The 17,653-nt window shown below is 36.2% G+C and overlaps 1 protein-coding gene across 2 annotated transcripts in view; it reads right to left on the bottom strand.

The window, feature by feature from the left end:
• Positions 1 to 952: 952 nt before the first annotated feature.
• The window catches only part of Smp_101370.1 (mesoderm induction early response 1 related), a gene marked incomplete at both ends in the record, with an annotated part of 29,848 nt that continues 13,147 nt past the window's right edge, over positions 953 to 17,653 (bottom strand). Inside the window, 7 exons of one of the 2 annotated variants that reach the window (XM_018792681.1) lie at positions 953 to 1,897; positions 2,671 to 2,960; positions 5,959 to 6,083; positions 7,499 to 7,602; positions 10,023 to 10,104; positions 13,268 to 13,513; positions 15,443 to 15,525. In XM_018792681.1, coding sequence (XP_018644446.1) covers positions 1,677 to 1,897; positions 2,671 to 2,960; positions 5,959 to 6,083; positions 7,499 to 7,602; positions 10,023 to 10,104; positions 13,268 to 13,513; positions 15,443 to 15,525 — 1,151 coding nt within the window. The remainder of the gene's footprint in view (positions 1,898 to 2,670; positions 2,961 to 5,958; positions 6,084 to 7,498; positions 7,603 to 10,022; positions 10,105 to 13,267; positions 13,514 to 15,442; positions 15,526 to 17,653) is intronic. The other variant, XM_018792682.1, reaches the window with a different exon arrangement.

The raw sequence follows: 17,653 nt of genomic DNA, 5'->3' as shown, positions 1-17,653 counted from the left end.
TTAATAAGCGAATGATTAACAAGATCAAAATATGACTCAATATATAGGTGAATTGGCTTGGCCAGTAACTAGAATGAAGTATATGGGCTTAACATATAAACCGATACTACAGATACAAGCATTTTCTCAAAATTTCATAAAACGGATGGTCGGATTCAGATCATTCTTGTTTTATACTGACGCACACGCTCTCGCAAGTAAACTAAAACAAACATCATCACAATCCGTCAACTGGTTTCCTTCATACAGAAAATTATACAAACTTGTCTCCTGTTTGTCATATTTTCACGCTCACGAACTAAGAAGTAAACCACCATGTTATATAATGAGATGATTATTGTTTTATATTAACGCCCACGCTCTCGCAAATAATCTAAAACAAACATCATAAAAATCCGTCCAGTGGTTTCGGAGATACAACGATTTTCATAGAACGGCTGGTCGGATTCAGATCATTCTTGTTTTATATTAACGCCCACGCTCTCACAAATAAACTAAAACAAACAACTTGTTTTCTTCATACAGAAATTTATACAAACTTGTCTCCAGTTTGTTATATTTTCACGCTCACGATCTAAGAAGTAAACCACCATGTTATATAATGAGACTACCCCTGTTTCAGTGGTCTGCCGATCGTGGTGTGTCTTGAAAAATCGACACGAGTTGCCACCTCTTCAGTGCACCCTGTTTACAATGCCTTCGAGAAGCTAGCTGTCCTGGTGCAATCTAGTCAATTTTACTGTAATTTTGATATATATATATATATATATATATATATCGCGCATTCACAAAGTTCTAAGGTTCAAGCTTTGTTACGCGACGGGCGGTTTCCGTGTCGACTGAACCTGAATCAACTGCGGACTGTAGTAGGACTCACTCACTACCGCACAATACAATATATACACGTACGTATGTTTACAGCATACTGTGGAACAAGTATTGATAAGTGCATCCACGCGTTCATATGCACACTAGTAATAGCATACTCACCTGCATACGCGCATACATAACACCCATCTACAACAAATGCAATCAACACGTCTCGTGTAAGAGATAGGAGTTCGTTCTTTAGTTGAACTGTATTTAATTTTATCTCTATCGAAGCGCTGACCAGATTTGTATTGAAAGAGGGTGTAACATAAATTCTAAACGGGTTTTTTAACACAATTTATATATCATGTAAGTTATTAACAGCATATCAATCATAGGTTTTTTTTCAGTACAGAAGACAGGAACATTACTCATTCACATGATAGAAATACAAATGTAATGGAAATGAGTGAAGTAAAGCAGGACAATATACTCCAAACGTGAGTACAGATTGATTAAGGGAAACAAAAGATAATATGACAATAGTGAATAGCAACTACATACAATAACATGAATGATGAGATATATCACTTTTGAACTGACATTGTTTTTAAAGTAGCAGTAGTATTTCATATAGTACACATTATTCAGACTTACATAGATCTACTGACGTACAAAAAAACCACCGACAGACAACAAGAAAGTGTTACAATAAATTGAAGTTTACTCGCTTAGCAATTAGAAAAAAGTTATGAAATTATCAAGAGAATGAAGTGCATATAAAAACTGGAGTGTCACATTTAGAACAAGAAAAAGTAAAATGTAGACAAAAAAAGTATCGAATATATCTCCCAGCACCGTTAACTCTAAACCGTTACAGTTGATGACAATGCTGCACGTGTAGATCGTGTAGATGATGAACTAGGTATATGATCTGACTGCTTTATATAATAAGCTCCATTGTAATTATTCATTTCATTAATACTATTAGTTGTATTTGTTGATGTATTCAATGAGCTAACACTTGATTTCGATTTGCATCGACTTCCAGAAGCATCTAAGCATACACTAGTAGTGACTTCATCGTCTGCAAAGCATCGAAATAATACTTGAAATTAGGTTGGCTAAAACATGTTTTTAAAAAAACAGTAGGAAAAAAGAATATATATATTTGGTCATTCCACAGCAACCGATAGAAATGTGAACAATGCGCACAGCAGAAAATCGGGAATACCTTTTCAAAGTAATTTAAATACTGTCTCAGTTAACTATTTGGTTGGACGTATGTTTCTACGATGAAACATCATCAAAGATACACAAGTATCGTCTTATTGTGTCAATACTATTCTACAAGTCGATTAAATTCACTTCATAATTAATATTTGAACGAAGAGTATTGTTTTCGGTAAATTCTCTTCACGTTCTACAATTATACATCCAAATCAATAATCCGAAATAATGATTAGGTAGTACAGTTACCCTATCTATGTCATCGAAAACACTTATGAAAGTTCTCAAAACTAAGGTTATTTAGCTGTCTTTTTTGCGTAATGCTAGAGTGATGTGCACAAACGATTTCCCTCATATACTTAAACACGTTGCTCAAACTTCATAGATATATGCGTAAAGACAATACATTCTAAACATTTACTTAAACCTAAACAACGAAAATCTCGACTACCAACTAGAGGTACTAGTTCGAGCGTCGTTAAGTTAACTCCAGACGGAGAGTACTTGATATCTGACTCTATGCCATAATTATTCAATTAATAGAAAACAATCTGCTAAAATGAATATGCCCTACAGTTTAGGAGAACAGAAACAAGGAAACGTTAAATAAGAACACTTGTTAGAACGTACTCTTGTCGTCTGACAAACCTGTATATCGATTAACAGAACTTCTTGAGGTACAGGTTTCACTACAATTCGCTGACACTACTCCGGTATTTTGTGCATTGTTACTACTAATAGATGAGTCCATCTGACAACTACCAGCTTTCATGGAACCGATATTACTGATTGAAGTAAGCTGAATGTACTTATGAGGATCTGGATTCGATGTTGCAGTTGACAAAACTACATCAGTGGCACTTTGCATATAGGATTCCGCCAGAATTTCTTGTTCCATAGCCAAACAATCCATAAAATCCCTGTCGAGTAATTAGTAACAGGAGTGTGTACAAAATAAAGCATAAAAACAAAAGTTTCACATTTACATTCATCACTACACAAAGTTACAATATTCCCAGAAATCTTGAAGTAAAAACAAGCAGTCAGGCAAATGTTTATAATTAATTTTCAACCATAATAGCATAGCCTAAATAAAGAATATTATTTCTTATTTACCACATTACGGCTATATATATATATATATATATATATATATGCTTACTCCTGACACCTTTTGTGGCGGAGTATAGGCCACTCACCAGCGTTCTCCATCTAACCCCGTCCTGGACAATCCTTTCCACTGGCTCTTCATCCTTTTGATGACATCTTCCAATTCTTGGCGGAGTGTGTTTTTTGGTCTTCCTGTTTTCCGTATCCCTTCAGGATTACGAGTTAGCGCCTGTTTCGTGATGCAGTGTTAGCGGGAAATAAACTGGATTTAGGCACGTCATGTGAATGATCGTGACGGCGCACGCTGATTGGCTAATTCTAAACCAATCAGCTCAGGCAGATTATTGGAGAAGCATCTAGAAGCTTCTTATGTATATACTATAAATATATGAACGTTTTTCTAACCATTGATTGCTGTTCACCTACCCTTGTTATTTTGAATACAATTTCGTTCCTGTTCAACGTGTTCTGATTTTGGGGTCTTGTCGAGTGTCATTGTATAAGAATATTAAGCAATAGGAGTAGCTGGGTTGTTTATTAGCAAAAACAATTATAACATGCAGTTTGATTATTTCCGCTTGTCCTATCCACTTTCAGCGTCTTTTTCTAACTTCTTCAGTTGGAAGCTGTTGATGGCATCTTACCAACGAAAATTGAGTATCATGAGTAGGACAAATGTACATAAATACTTGAACATTTTTGATTGTGGTTGTGGTAGTTCACCAAGTTTCAGCTACGTATAATACAACTATTTTGACGTTCGAAGTGAATACGAGTTCGTGGGGGAATATTATGACACCTATAACCATTTTGTTGAATGCATATATATTCGCAAATCTCTTACAATCTTCGTCTCTTTTTCGCAGTCTATGTCGTTCAATTATATCTCTATACTCATTGTTGTCCGTTCCCACTGGCATTTAGGTCTCTTATCAGGATAGTCGAGTCCTTTCCCGAACGCTACGCTATGATCGATTGCAGCGTCTCGTAAAACTGATCTTGATGGGTGCATAACATTGGATAACATTCACTGTGATTTTCACCTTCTTTGTATTGAAGGATGCTTTGATTATCCTAGATCCGTGAGATTTTCATCTTATACGTGCTTCTTTAGATGGTATCAGAGCAACTCCTTGAGTGTGTGGAGCATTTTCTTCCTCGTGACCAGAGTACAGCGGCATTTCTCCCAAATCTAAACTTCTCTGTCCGGCTAGGTTTCAATGAGTTTTATTGAATCCGAGAACAGTCAAATTGTATTTATTTATTTCCACAGCTATTTGATTGGTCCTCCCGGTCTCCCACTGTCCGAAAATTCCTTGTACCTATATTAGTTGTTGCTCAGGTTGTTAGAAAGGTCATCAGCTTCGTGACTTCCGAAGAATATCAGCTTTCACCACGAGATGTCATAGTTCTTCACAATAAAGATCCTCAAACTTTATTTTGGTTAACATTTTTTAGCAAGGTTGTTTTCTACGAGATTTATATATATATATATATATATATATATATATATAGAGAGAGAGAGAGAGAGAGAGAGAGAGTCAATTGAAATTGAGCGGATCAGTGATTTGTAACGAATGTAAATAGCATATTGAGAAATGACTAACAGTTTTTTCATAGTACCTGCTTCGGTTTGGGTGCCCGGGCAGTATCACAGCCCTCACACAAAACAAATGAAATTAATGTGGCGCATATATACCTGGTGCCCCTTTGTAACAATATTTATGTTTAAATAAATAATTAATAAATAAAACAGTCGTTTCATCACAACACCATGTTTCCCTCAACTAATGAATTCGATTTAATAAAAATTACATGGCGGTGTGGTGAATATCATTTGAATAGAGCAGGTTATGATACTGAAATATCAATAAAACAAGGTAAAGTAGCTACATAAAACCTAATGTTAAACAAAACAGAACAACCAGTGCAGTTAGTTTCAGATTGTTTGGGAATAAAAGGTTAGAAATAACGGGACCAATCATTATAACGGAACCACTATTAATAAACAGCAACGAAAAGAATCCAGATAAATGCACAGGCTGAAGATCCCCCAAACTATGTAAAATTGGGAGGCAGTCATGGGAAAAATATATTACCCATATACAAGTTTTATTTGGGAATGTTATCACAATTATATAGGTTAACTGAACGGTGTTTCACGTCCAGAAAGTTATAATTGAGGGCTAAAACCAACCAAAATTGATTGAATAGTATGTGTTACTTTGTCACATGAATACTGACAAAGATGCTGTAAATCGAATCAATAGGGGAATGTCTCAATCAAATTCAGGATAATAAGGACTGTCACTCATCCATAAAAATAATTGAGTAAGCAAATATTTTACTAGACAATTCAAGTCACACATTGTACTGATCAGTCAGTTACAACATAGGATCAGGCACATATATGCATCGGTCTAAGTTCCCGTGCCTCATTAGCACAAGATGAGCCCCTCCGGGGGCTACTCCGGTCCTAATACCGGATAAAGGAGGGTTGGACACGGGGTTAGTGACCGCATCCCGTAGAAAACTAACTCGCTAAAAAAACGCTAACCGGAAAAAAAATTATTCATTACTTCAATGGTAGTAATATATAAAAGAAAGATTTCATATAAGGACCATACAGGGAGAAAGGATTAGTTCGTAGAAACAAAAGTATAAAGTAATTCTAATCTCATGGTTTTCATACCGACATTGGTGGAAATTTTAGTGATAAGTAGATGTGTGTAATAAGCCACCAAGCATCTAGTTACTGAAAATTATATTTAGATAGACAAAAGACTACGACAGTTGTAAAAAACTTACGCAATGTTAGGATGTGAAGATTTCTTTTTATCTCTACGATATATTCGCGCAAACTCATCATGACGTGCTGTCTTCTTCCAAAGGTAATAAAAATGAATTAGTTCCGATACAGTTTTATGACGAAGCTATAAAATTTCATTTGACAAAAGCAAACAAACAATCAACCGAAGTTAATCAAATAGGATAAACATGATGGATTTTAATGTATGTAGTAGGCTTTTAATTTTTGAAACTTCAGCTTTCCATTAAAAAACAACTAAGGGTCATGAGTGTGGATTGCTAAACTAAAGAGAAATGTTTGATGCTTACGACTTTCCAATGGTTTACCATATCATCAATTTTTTGATAACTATTTTTCTTCAATTTCCTCAAAAAGTTGTTTAGATTCGTTGATAATAATTGAATTAAAGACAGTTTTAAAGTTAATAAAAGAAACTGATCAGTGAAATAACACGAAAACGTAAAAGAACTATTAAATGTAGGGTAACCATATCTATTCATGTTACATACACCATGGAATTAAAGAAAACTTGAAGCATAAGGGTATGTTTACTGGTAATATATTTTCTTGACGTGATTAATTGAGTAGTTAGAAAGGATACTGTCGCAAGAAAGAAAGAAAGCTTCTCAATCAAACTACTAAAGTTTAGAGTACGCTATACTGACGAAGCGAAGGATGGGTAACGGAAACATTTATGCTAGATTTATGTACACCATTTAGTATACTAATCCAGAACAAAGAAATAAAAACAGAATAAGTATTTTAGTGGTGGAATTTACAAAGTGAACAAGACAAAGAATTGAGAGTGTGTCAGTAGTGGACTACTTTTATTATTCAGCTAGCAAAACTAGTTAGAAAAAAAATGACATCGAGGCATTTACGTTTGTGATTGGCAATATACACTATAATCTTGACGTTTAGCAAAAAAAAGATAGCAACTGAGAAAGACTGAAAGCAACATAATTCAACTTGTTGCGATCTACACTAACACGGGGGAGGATTCGGGAACAAAAATGTAAAGATGTACACAACTAGATTGACTAACTACCAGGTCCATGTTATTCCACACAGTTTAAATGAATGATAAATGACTTAATAGATTTGTGCCATATAAACAGAATGAACAAATGACTGCCTTCTTCAGCCACCTAGTGAACATAAGGAATTTCCTAGCATATATTCATTATGCATATCTCAACTATGGTCAGGTCGAAAGTTACGATTTAACTATGTTATCTAGTCGTTGACGCCTACTCAATGTTTTAGGAGCTATTTCTATCAAATATATGTAAAAATACACGTTTCCAACTATGTTTAACAACAGTAAACATGGTATACATAAGGTCATTTTTCCTTTTTATTGAGTAAACAGATATATCATCATAAAACAGATTCATGCCTATTTACCATTAAACATTGAATATTGCGTCTATAAACATTATGATAGTAGTAACTTGAATCTGACCATTCTATTTGTTGGTATGGAAAAACAGATCTAAATAGATAATGAGGTATTTGAGGTAAGTGAAATCTACTCACTCGTGTCTCTCGGATCTGCCGAAAATCTTTTCCACATAAAGCGAAACTTTTCTCAAATGCTGTACAATCGGACTCCGACCATGAATCTAAATAGCCGGGAACAGCTGGGAATGAAATAAAAAAGGACAGTAAATAGAGGATAATGTCTGTCATTATAACTAGGTCTATATTCAATAACTACATGAACTGGTTTCACCTATTGGTTTATTCAACCTTACTTTTCTTCATTTCAATCACACTTTGGCCAATATCGAACTCTGAAGTAGATGGTAGCTAGTCTTACGTAATACACAAATCAAAAACTAGTCTCATTTCTCAATTTATCATCTTTATCTCGTACTCTATATGTGACTTCAGCACTGGTCATCCGAAGGTTTTACCAAACAAGAATAAAGATATCTGTAGTGAAACTTAGCGACCTATGAATACATTCTATCTGCTATTAACTTGAATTGAAATATCCAATATACAAAAAAGTTGAGGTCTGAAAAAAGAGCTATTCATAATTTCAAAACATCTCTTGCATCTTATGAGAATTCCTATTTGTGGAAATCAGTCAGTCGCAAAATGGGACCTGGTACTTCTGATTTGCGCAAATAAATTGTAAACAAATAATCAGTACAGAAATGAATTAAAGATTAGCGTTGTTATCTAATGTAACATAACAATGTCAGATTAACAAAAGCAATGTTGTGCATTGATTTAATTTAATAAATTCATATATATATATATATATATATATATATATATATATATATATATATAAATCAACTTTAATTTATCGACAACAAGCGCAAACTACACACAAATTTCAATCTGGGGTCTTATAAAAGAAAGATTATGCAGATCGTTAGCATATTAAGCTATAGCACAGCGACCAATGGCCACTTGAAACGAAATACGCCTATTTACAATTTTCGTTTGTTTAAAACTAAGATAAATGTTTCCAAAAAACGTACAGCACAGTTTACTTAATTTTCTTCCAAATCACATTTTGCCTTTTATATAATAAGTCTAATTTTTTCAAGTGGGTGGCTTTCATAGTGAATACGTATTTAATGACCATCTACATTTACCACATAGCCAAGACAAACGATCTTTCGAAGAAACACACATTTTTCCGACATGATCAAACTTTGTGAAAATAGATACAAACTATTACACAGTCAAATATGCAAATCGAATTACAATATTAGTGAAAGCAAAAACACCCTATTATCATGTAATTCACTGATTATTAACGCAGAGTCTAGTAAAGATGTGCATTGGCTCCAATCGTTATATCATATTAGTACGACGAGATGGAAATAACAAGATGGATAACAAAAGGAATCGAAATAATGCAGTAGCAATAATGACAAAAAAGTGCAATAGAATTTATATTGGAAATACTCATGGACGTGTGTACTATTGATAAGCATAAGTATGTAGAGGAATGTACGTAGGAGGAATGCAATTTATTATATGCATTTATAGCATAACAAAAATTAACTGATATGACTGCCTAAGTATATATGTCGCAATTTTACACGGGATACAAGGCACAGACCCTGGCGTAAGTGTGAATTAGCCAAACTCATCATATCAAGTCAGTCCAACGAGATGATGATTAAAAATAAATAAATAAGTAGAAATAACTTTACCGGAATTGAGTGACAGAAACTAAATATTAGAGAATATGGTTCGAAAAGAAAGTATATATGAAGGAGTGTTGAAACTGATGATCTAAAGGAGGATGAAGAATGAATGCATCTGTTCCACTGAAACCGGTTTTAAACCATGTTATCCAATCACTCACCAATCAGTTATTGCGTGGAGCCCAACTAGGTAGTCAGGATGTACCAGCACAGTTCAGTCTAACAGTGAATGATTCCATGGATTGATGCTAGGTTTTGGTTTATCTTCCTCTACTTTTTCCAAACTACACTTACTACAGTAAATATCGTCGATCGACGCAGATAGTGGGGGGGCAGCATACGACGTGACATGTGTCCCAACCGGCTCGATCAATAAAGATTCCTGTTCCCACCAACCGACGTGTCATTTTTGTTTAGCACTTATGCCTGAACTCAACACCGTTCACTCAGTCGTTCCACGATATACGAGCAATTTTCGAAGATACCTATTATCAAAATCTGTATAGTATCGATGCCAAACGTGACTTTAGCTTGACAGTAATATGTACAGATGAGTTTTCAAAACATTTTTAAGATAGAAAAGGTATGTCTTAACTATGTAAACAAAATAGATGATTTATATGCATTGAAAATGTGAGACTTTAGAATATGGATATAAATACATTTAAAACAACAAGGAATACGAGATATCTCATTTATATTCTATTTGCTTGCATGTATATCATTCTTTTGAATGTGAATAAAATTGAGTTTTAATTTGAAATCAACGAAATAATTGAGAAGTAAACGTGATTACTATTCAAAATCTAGCCACGATTATTAGACAAACGACAGAAAACATAAATACACACATGTGTAGACATCGAGTTTTAAAAAGGCCATCATACCAATTGGTGATACTGCTTTAAATTGTAATCGTTGCAGCGCTTCATCCGTATCGTAATCACAACGCATTAACAAGAATAAAGCCTAAAATAAAACAATGGTAGACAATGAAATAGAAAAATAAATATGTGATTGAAATCTTGTTAGAGTGGCTAAGATAACAATTATGTTATAACGCGAAATATATAGGGTATTGCGATAGGACTACACGCAATTCTACCGATTGACCGAATTCAGATATCCTAGTTCGACCCCAATACTGTTCCCCAACTCCAATAAATCAGAACACAGCCGTTAAATGAGAATTGTTTATGGGGTCAGCAGCAGAACAAAAATGGTTTACAGACAAGGCATATTTATACAGTTACGATGACTATTAACAGTAACCAATGGAAAGGAAGGACACGTAAAGGTTATAATTAGGACGACTCAAAATTGACCAATAGGGAAACGACACATGAAAGTCATAGTTAGGACACTGTAAATAATGGCCAATAGGAGATAACATGCGAATTATGTGAAGAGTCTGAAAACATACCATTTTACATTCGAGATAATTTTTGGGATATTCTTGTGAATATCCTAACACCTCCCCTTGGAAAAAATCAATAGCGACGCAATCGTGGGTTTACCTGACAGTTCTTTGGTTTTCTTCGTTTGCGCTTTGACCTCCTTCGAGGTAACGACGAAGAACCTGAAGAATGTTCTGCTTGGTTAGACGACTCAGTTGCCTCCGTTGTAGGCATCGGCGGAAGTTGAAAAGTATCTAGCAGTAAGTCGAGGGGAACTCGGTTAATAATTCCAACTTTTTCTTTGGCATCTCTTGGCCGTAGTTGATTATGATGCCTGGTCCAGATTTCTTGGTTTACTCTGACCTCATACATGACCTTCCCCTGTCTCTTTGCGACTTCACCCTCTATCCATCTATCATACCCATGTCTATAGTCCCGAACATACACTTTCGCACCAACTTTGTAGGGAATTCTAGTGTTCTGCATTCGGGGATTCTACCGGGTTACTCGCCTGGGTGCCATCGCACTATGGATTGTTCGTAGCTTCCAACCAGGCTGGAGGAGTTCGATGAATCGATTTTGGAGGTCTGTAGCATGCTGTTGTGTAGTAGCAGGAGTTTGTACTTGATTACAGATAGTGCTGATAGGAAGATTGGCAAGATCAAGTTCTTCGAACCAATCTAAACCCAGAAGGTTGAGAGGAGATTTGGTGATGTAGCACGTTCCGTTGAAGGTTGTATCTCTGAACGAAATACAGCAATTAAGTTCACCATGAAGGCGGAGATGACCACCACATGCACTAACGGCTGTCTGCGAAGATGGTTTGATGGGAGGTTGACCCAAGGTTCGCCAAGTATCTTTCGACAGAATAGTGATATCTGATGCAGTGTCCAACTGCAATCGAACTGGCTGACCATTGATTGAGAGGGTAAGAAATTTGCGTCGCGTGGCGGCATGGGTGTGGAAGACTGCTGCTAAACTTCCTGATGAGGGAACCGGCTTTTTAGGATAACGATGCTGCGTCTGTGCATTTCGACGGCTATTGGGTCGATGGGATTGACAAAAACCGCTTTTGTGACCAACTTTATGACAGCGATCGCACAGCTGCTGTTTGAATGGACAAAATTTCACATAATGCCAGGCTCCACAGTGCCAACATGGAGAGGGGGGCTTCTTGTGAACCGGTCTGGAGTGATTAGAGAAAGAAGGAGCACTGGCTTTCGTAGGACCACAGGTTGTTGATCTCGGAGATTTGTTCTGACGTTGGACAGCGTGAACTTCGCAACCACCCTGGCCCCCAGATTGGACCAAAGTGGTGTCACGCTGCAGGTTGACAATGCGTTGATACTCGTCGGCGATTGCATTAAGTGTTAGCGTTGGGTCTTGTTCAAGATGGTTCAGCAATCGAGTTCTGGTGTCGGAGAATTTAGGTGACTGAAGACTACATATGAATACGAGGGATTTGAATTGGTCGTCGGTAAGGGATTTGAGCTTGAACCGTTCGCACTCACGGTTGACAATGCCAACATGGGTTAAGAAGTCATCGGACTCAATCATGACCAGTTTTAAACAGAGATAACGCGTATTGAAAAGTGAATGATGGTCACCAAAAAGTTGACTGAGAGTTTGAACAGTGGCATCGAAGGAACGGTCTCGTGGGTTCTGCGGTAGAATGTAGTTGCAATACTTATCAAGCTCTGATGGACCAAGTTTTCGAAGGAGAAGACGCACCTTCCACGAATCATCTCTGTCAGCAAGGTCGACTTTAAAAAGATCTTCATAACGTCTGAACCAGGTATCAAATGTAATATTGGCATCAGGATCATAAAGAAACTCTGAAATACCACTAGTAATACCGTCGACTGATTGAGGGATTGTTGGTGTACATGAAACTCGAGAAGAGATCTGCGTCTGAGTAAACATCTCCATCAGCTTCAACTGTTGCTTGAACAATTCTTCTAATTTAACTGGATCCATAGCTAGTCAGCAACTTGTTTGCAAAATCTCCGTCGCCAAATTGTTATAACGCGAAATATATAGGGTATTGCGATAGGACTACACGCAATTCTACCGATTGACCGAATTCAGATATCCTAGTTCGACCCCAATACTGTTCCCCAACTCCAATAAATCAGAACACAGCCGTTAAATGAGAATTGTTTATGGGGTCAGCAGCAGAACAAAAATGGTTTACAGACAAGGCATATTTATACAGTTACGATGACTATTAACAGTAACCAATGGAAAGGAAGGACACGTAAAGGTTATAATTAGGACGACTCAAAATTGACCAATAGGGAAACGACACATGAAAGTCATAGTTAGGACACTGTAAATAATGGCCAATAGGAGATAACATGCGAATTATGTGAAGAGTCTGAAAACATACCATTTTACATTCGAGATAATTTTTGGGATATTCTTGTGAATATCCTAACAAATTATAAGCTAAAACTGCAGACCTTATTGGTTATTCCTACAACTAAACAACTGTACTGACGTGGTATGAAACTCAATTAGACTAGCTGCACAATAAAACATCTAGTATATGCATCCCGAGTGAATATAAAGTAAAACGAACATTCTAATTTGATGAATCAAACTCAAATTGCTTATAGTATTTTCGAGAAATCAGTGTATAAATGAGCATATTTTAGCATTACTACTTTACTTATTAACAAGTAGTCAAGGTGGAAAATTGTGAACATAACTGTAAGCATAAAGACCGAAGTTACCTCTTCATCGTCTATTGTTCGTTCATTAGGCAGTGTAGACAGAACAACTTGGGCATATGACCTCTCAAAGCGTGTGACATCAGTTTCACAGAGCTTTTCCGAAGGTTTCCATAGAAGACTAGATTCTTGAAAAATCCGTTCAGAACCATAATACGATAGACTTTCATCACATTGATTATCAATTACATTTGATGCTAGCACAAGCATAGGGATATTTGCCTGATAATCTTCACCAATTTTTATCTCCTATATAGCATGTTGGAAATATAGAGAGAAAAGAGATTAAGGAAATAAAATGTAGGAAGGAGAGCTTCAGAGAATAAGTAATTTAAGTACGTGATATGAAGTTCGTATTGTTGGTCAATGAATTATAAATATTAGCATGAGGGGATTATGGAGAATGCTGAACATTCAGTTTACATAATGGATTTGCCATTGTTAGAGAACCGATGAAAACGAGGAAGTATTGTACGTAAATTTTATAATGTAGGACTCCTCAGTACTGAGCATTCACGACCCTACACCATGGATCGGATTCAAGACCTGTCTAGAGGTGTGGAGTTTTATACTACGACGAAACAGTGGTCTAGTGCTTTGTGATTTGTAGTGGTCCTCTAAGATTATTTTATGATGAAAACTATAAAGGTAAAAAATACATCGTCTAGATTTATGATTCTCATAAGAGATCGAATTTCTGATATATTATTTCACCCTCAATCATGTGATCTTCCCTGCCATTTATATAATATTCTCTTTAAAACTGTATAACTTTGTTTTGATAAATTGTTTCACGTACATGTTAGTAGCGAACAAAGTGTTAGTAGAAACAGAAGTACTCAGGATATCTGAGATCCAAGAGGATAAGATTTTGCGCTTTGAAAACAGATATGAAATATCTACAGATAGTATCAAACCAAGCTCTAAATCTTGCACGCTAGATCACAAGCTTGAAGTGACCAATTATTGTTGGGGTTCGAACAGTGAAGTCGAGGTTTTAGAGACATCCTCTTCATAATATAAGACGACATGCTGCACAAAGCAATTTGATTTCGTTTTAAACCCTTAGCTGAGTATGAGAGCTAGATTAAATTAATTAGTTTCAGGCTTTTAGATCTATCCTTCATATATTTAAACCAAAGACAAGTGTCTAGCAAGTATTACAAAGCTCATGAAACAGATGTATTTGGTATCGGACACAGGCATTATCACTGGTTAAATTTTTGGAATGATCCCAGTGTGTTTAAATAAGCACTACATATGAGATAGTCAGTTTCACAGTAAAGAACGCTATGCTACAGCCTTGTTATTTTATCCTGTCGTGCAGATATTATAAGATGACCACGGCTAACGCATACGTGTGCGAGGCTTTACATCGAGTACGACTGATAGCAACGACAATCTAAAAGACAAGACAACTATTACACCAAAAGGAAATCTACACATTCAGTAAACGAAATAAATTAATAAAATAAAGTAGTTCTGATATAACTTATTGGAAAAAAACTGAAAAGGAATAAACTAGTAAATGACTTTCAAGTGATAGAGAACAAACCTGAAGTTGAAAGTTCAACGTTATAGAGATCAAAAAATTTAAATTCAAGGTGATAGTGGTGGGGTATTTTAAACATAGAAAGTACTAGCATATTAAAAATTCTTTTATCCACAGCAAATCACATGAGACTGTTCTCATACAAATTAATATATGATAAAGAATGAATTGAATTTACCAGTTAACCCAAAAATAGGTATTTGAGTTTCATACCAGGATGAAATAACTGTTTAATGCTCTTCTATTTTTAGTGGTTGTCAAGTTGAAGTCAATGTGCGATTTTAACTACAAATTATTTGTTATCAACAAACCTGTAAAACTAACTTGAAGCGTGTATACTATAACTATATTACTTAAAAATAACTAGCATTTATTCTTTTTCTTGTACTTTACTGGTTGATGTTTAACTGCTTTGTTATTGATTGACACAAATTTTATCTGCACGTGTTAAGACTTGTCTGCTGTTGTTAATTTTATTACACTGATTGTTATTCAACAATTATTGATGGTAACCGACACGTAATACGTCAAGAGACTTCCTCATTAAATCTCCCATTGAGTTGCTGGGTATTAACGATAACAAAAGTACTGGAACACAAGAAATAAGATGAAGTGAAAAAACCTACACCTTTCCAATCGCGACCACTATCTTCACTTGGACAGTAGTCTTCATCTTCATCTGAATTGTACGAAGGTGTAGTTTCTTGACCTTTTTAAGATGAAAAGAAAGCAAAACTTGTTAGGGGACATAAATCAGATAAGTAAACTAGTATTGCCATACATTATCACTAGACAAAAGGCTGTACGTGTCATATCGTCAAGCAAATAACATGTACTAATGAAAGAAACGGCTCTAGTTTATAATACAGCAGAGCAACACAAAGAAAAAAACAAACATAGAAAGATCAGTACAAATACAATGCTAAGTTCCATTTCAGAACAGAGTGAACGCACTTTTATTGTAATGGTGCAGAGGCAAATTAGTCGGTAGGATTTAGTCAGCCATAAGTAAAGAAATTTACAAAGAAACGGGGGTGACATGACACGCAAAATAAACTTACGTATGCCTGGGGCATAGGTAATCTGTCCTGGACTCTCCTTTTCAGTTGTTCTCAAATTCTGTTTATTCTTGTGATGTCTGCCTCCCATTACCGGTGCAGCGTGTTCTTTAGTCTGCCTCTTTTCGTTTCCCATTCAGGATTGCAAGTTAGCGCTTGCCTCGTAATGCAGTTTGATGATGTCTGCAACGCATGTCCTACCCACCACCAGTATCTTTCCCTAATTCCCTCTTCAGTTGGAAGCTATCCTCTCCTACAGCAAATTATTGCTGATGTCTGCCCAACGGATCTGGAGTGTCTTTTCTAGATAATTGTTTATAAATACATGTACATTTTTGATTATGGTTGTAGTAGTTATTCACGTTTCAGCTCCGTACAATATGTCTTGACGTTCGTATTGAAGATTCAAACTTTGGTGTTGGTTGACAGTTGTATTGAGTCCTTTGTGTTCTTTAACTGTAGGAATGCCACCCTCGTTTTACCAATCCTTGCATTTACGTCTGCATTGGATCATCCTTCTTCATCGACGACGTTGCCCCGGCACGTGAAAATTTACGTCTTTTCCACAGCCTTCGTATCAAATATGATTTCGTTGGTGCTCATTGTGTTGTATTTCAGGGTTTCGCATGTTTCCTTGTGTATGCTGAGGCCTACTACTTCAGAGGCTGTTGCTACTTCTATGTGATTTCCATGTCTAACTTAAGGGCTTCCGATGGTATGTCGTCTGACCCAGTTGCTTTCCAGCTGCTGATTTTTCTGATGCCCTTGAAGACTTATTCAGTTTTTGATGAGGTAACAAGAAAAGGTCTGTATGTGCTGACTTGATGCCCGGTGAGTTTAGTGCGGGTTGCTCTATTCAAGAGCTCTTCAAAGTGTTTTAACCACCTGTTCCACTGTTCTTGAATCGCAATGAATGACTAGCCTTTTTTGTATCTGACTGTTCGCCCTGATTTACTGTGTTTTCTCGCCAAATTATTCGCCGTATCTTACAGTTGTCTTCTATTTCCTTTTCTTGAAGCTTTTTTCATCGTCATTGCTAGGCCTTCCACGTATTTCCGTTTATCAGCTCCAATGCTCCTGTTCACTCGTTTGTTTGCTTCCGTGTATTCGGTCTGTGCCTTGGCTTTATCTGCTCTTACTCGGCTGTTGTTGGTTGTTGCTTTCCTGTTCCTTTCTCGAATCTTCGGGATATTAACAGAGATTCATTCTTTATGATGGTGCTTCTTGAGGCCAGGAACTCCTGACACAACAAAGTTATTGCTTCTTTAATTCCACTTCAGATGTTCTCCAGTGTGGTTTCCTCCTTTTTTTAGTAGATCTCTTAAAGGTTGGGATTTATTGCTGAGTTAGTTAGCACCTCGAAGGAAGGCTGCATCGAACTTTTGTGATGTAGCTTGTCCAGTTTTCCAATTCCTTCGTAGTTCCATTTCTAGCTTGACCACCATCAAATAGGGTCTGGAGCTATATCGCTCATAAACAATTTAATTTTGTGATTAGTTATCGATTAACATTGTATCATTGCATATCATCTAGATCGATCGTTTCAACAAACTAAGATATGTTCAACATCATTAACCTTAAAATAATTCACGGGTCCATCTAATCTAAATCACCATTGAGACGTGGAAGCACTGGACAGTCGTTTCGTCCTTAGCTGTGCGCATCCACGATCCCGCACACGGGACTTAAACCCAAGTCAATGTGGCAAGCTGCAATCCTTCAACTTCATCTAAATCTTGAGTATCATTTCTAACTTTCCATTTTTCTATCTCATTTGTT

The sequence above is a fragment of the Schistosoma mansoni genome, assembly GCF_000237925.1.
Source record: "Schistosoma mansoni, WGS project CABG00000000 data, supercontig 0221, strain Puerto Rico, whole genome shotgun sequence".
Taxonomy (NCBI): domain Eukaryota; kingdom Metazoa; phylum Platyhelminthes; class Trematoda; order Strigeidida; family Schistosomatidae; genus Schistosoma; species Schistosoma mansoni.
This window is presented reverse-complemented; position numbering and strand designations above follow the sequence as displayed.